Source organism: Asparagus officinalis, chromosome 3 (genome assembly GCF_001876935.1).
Source record: "Asparagus officinalis chromosome 3, Aspof.V1, whole genome shotgun sequence".
NCBI lineage: Eukaryota > Viridiplantae > Streptophyta > Magnoliopsida > Asparagales > Asparagaceae > Asparagus > Asparagus officinalis.
In genome coordinates this window covers 146,394-147,129 of record NC_033796.1, presented here as the reverse complement: position 1 = coordinate 147,129, position 736 = coordinate 146,394, and the positions used below count along the sequence as shown (strand labels likewise).

Sequence of the window (736 nt, the reverse complement as noted above, 5' to 3'; positions counted from 1 at the left end):
AAAAAAAAAAAAAAAAAAAAAAAAAAAACAAAAAAAAAAAAAAAAAAAAAAAAAAGAAAGGCGGGGATTTTGCTATCATTTCTACGTACGACTCTTACATCTCCTTCTGCAAACGACTTTAGATCTCTTCTCTCGGACCATTCCCCTGTCGCTCTTCTACATATATACGTATATATGCATATGTACAACGTACACAAACTGATCAAGCCCTCCAAGGTTAGCAAGAGCAGAGACTGCTTGCTCCGTGGGCGGGTGATGCCCAGGGATGCTCATGAGCTCTCGTTGAAATTGATGCACCGCGACAAGGCTGCAGGATTGGCATGCAACACCTGAGAATTCGACTCCGCCCTGTCGTGACAGCCGGGCTCTGTCTTGCTGTTCTGGAACGTTTTGAAAAGGCCTCCTCCTTTGCGGCCGCTCATGACGCCGCCGGGCTTATCATCCCTGCTGAAGCCCATGGTTGCCCATATGGAGCTCTTGGCCGCATCTTCAGGGTCATCGATCCTCAATGTTTTAGGGACCCACAGATTCTTCTCCTCCTGGTTGCTCTGCTTAAAGCTCTCTCCTCCTCTGTGAAGAACCTCCCCTTCCCTCGAGTGCTTGCCAAGGGTTGGAGAATTATTAGACCCAAACCCGCTTGTTGGAGAAGTAGAAGCCATGGGGGCAATCCAAGGCATGCCCCAAGTGGTGCAGCCCCAGTAGGCTCCTGCTGCTGCTGCTGGGTATATCGGAATCG

At 49.0% G+C, this 736-nt stretch overlaps 1 protein-coding gene across 1 annotated transcript in view; it reads right to left on the bottom strand.

Annotated features, from left to right (window-relative positions):
• The window catches only part of LOC109832414 (cyclic dof factor 2-like), a 2,713-nt gene continuing 2,018 nt past the window's right edge, over positions 42-736 (bottom strand). Inside the window, exon 3 of the mRNA XM_020399787.1 lies at positions 42-718. Within this exon, the coding sequence (XP_020255376.1) occupies positions 270-718 (449 nt within the window). The 3' untranslated portion in view covers positions 42-269. The remainder of the gene's footprint in view (positions 719-736) is intronic.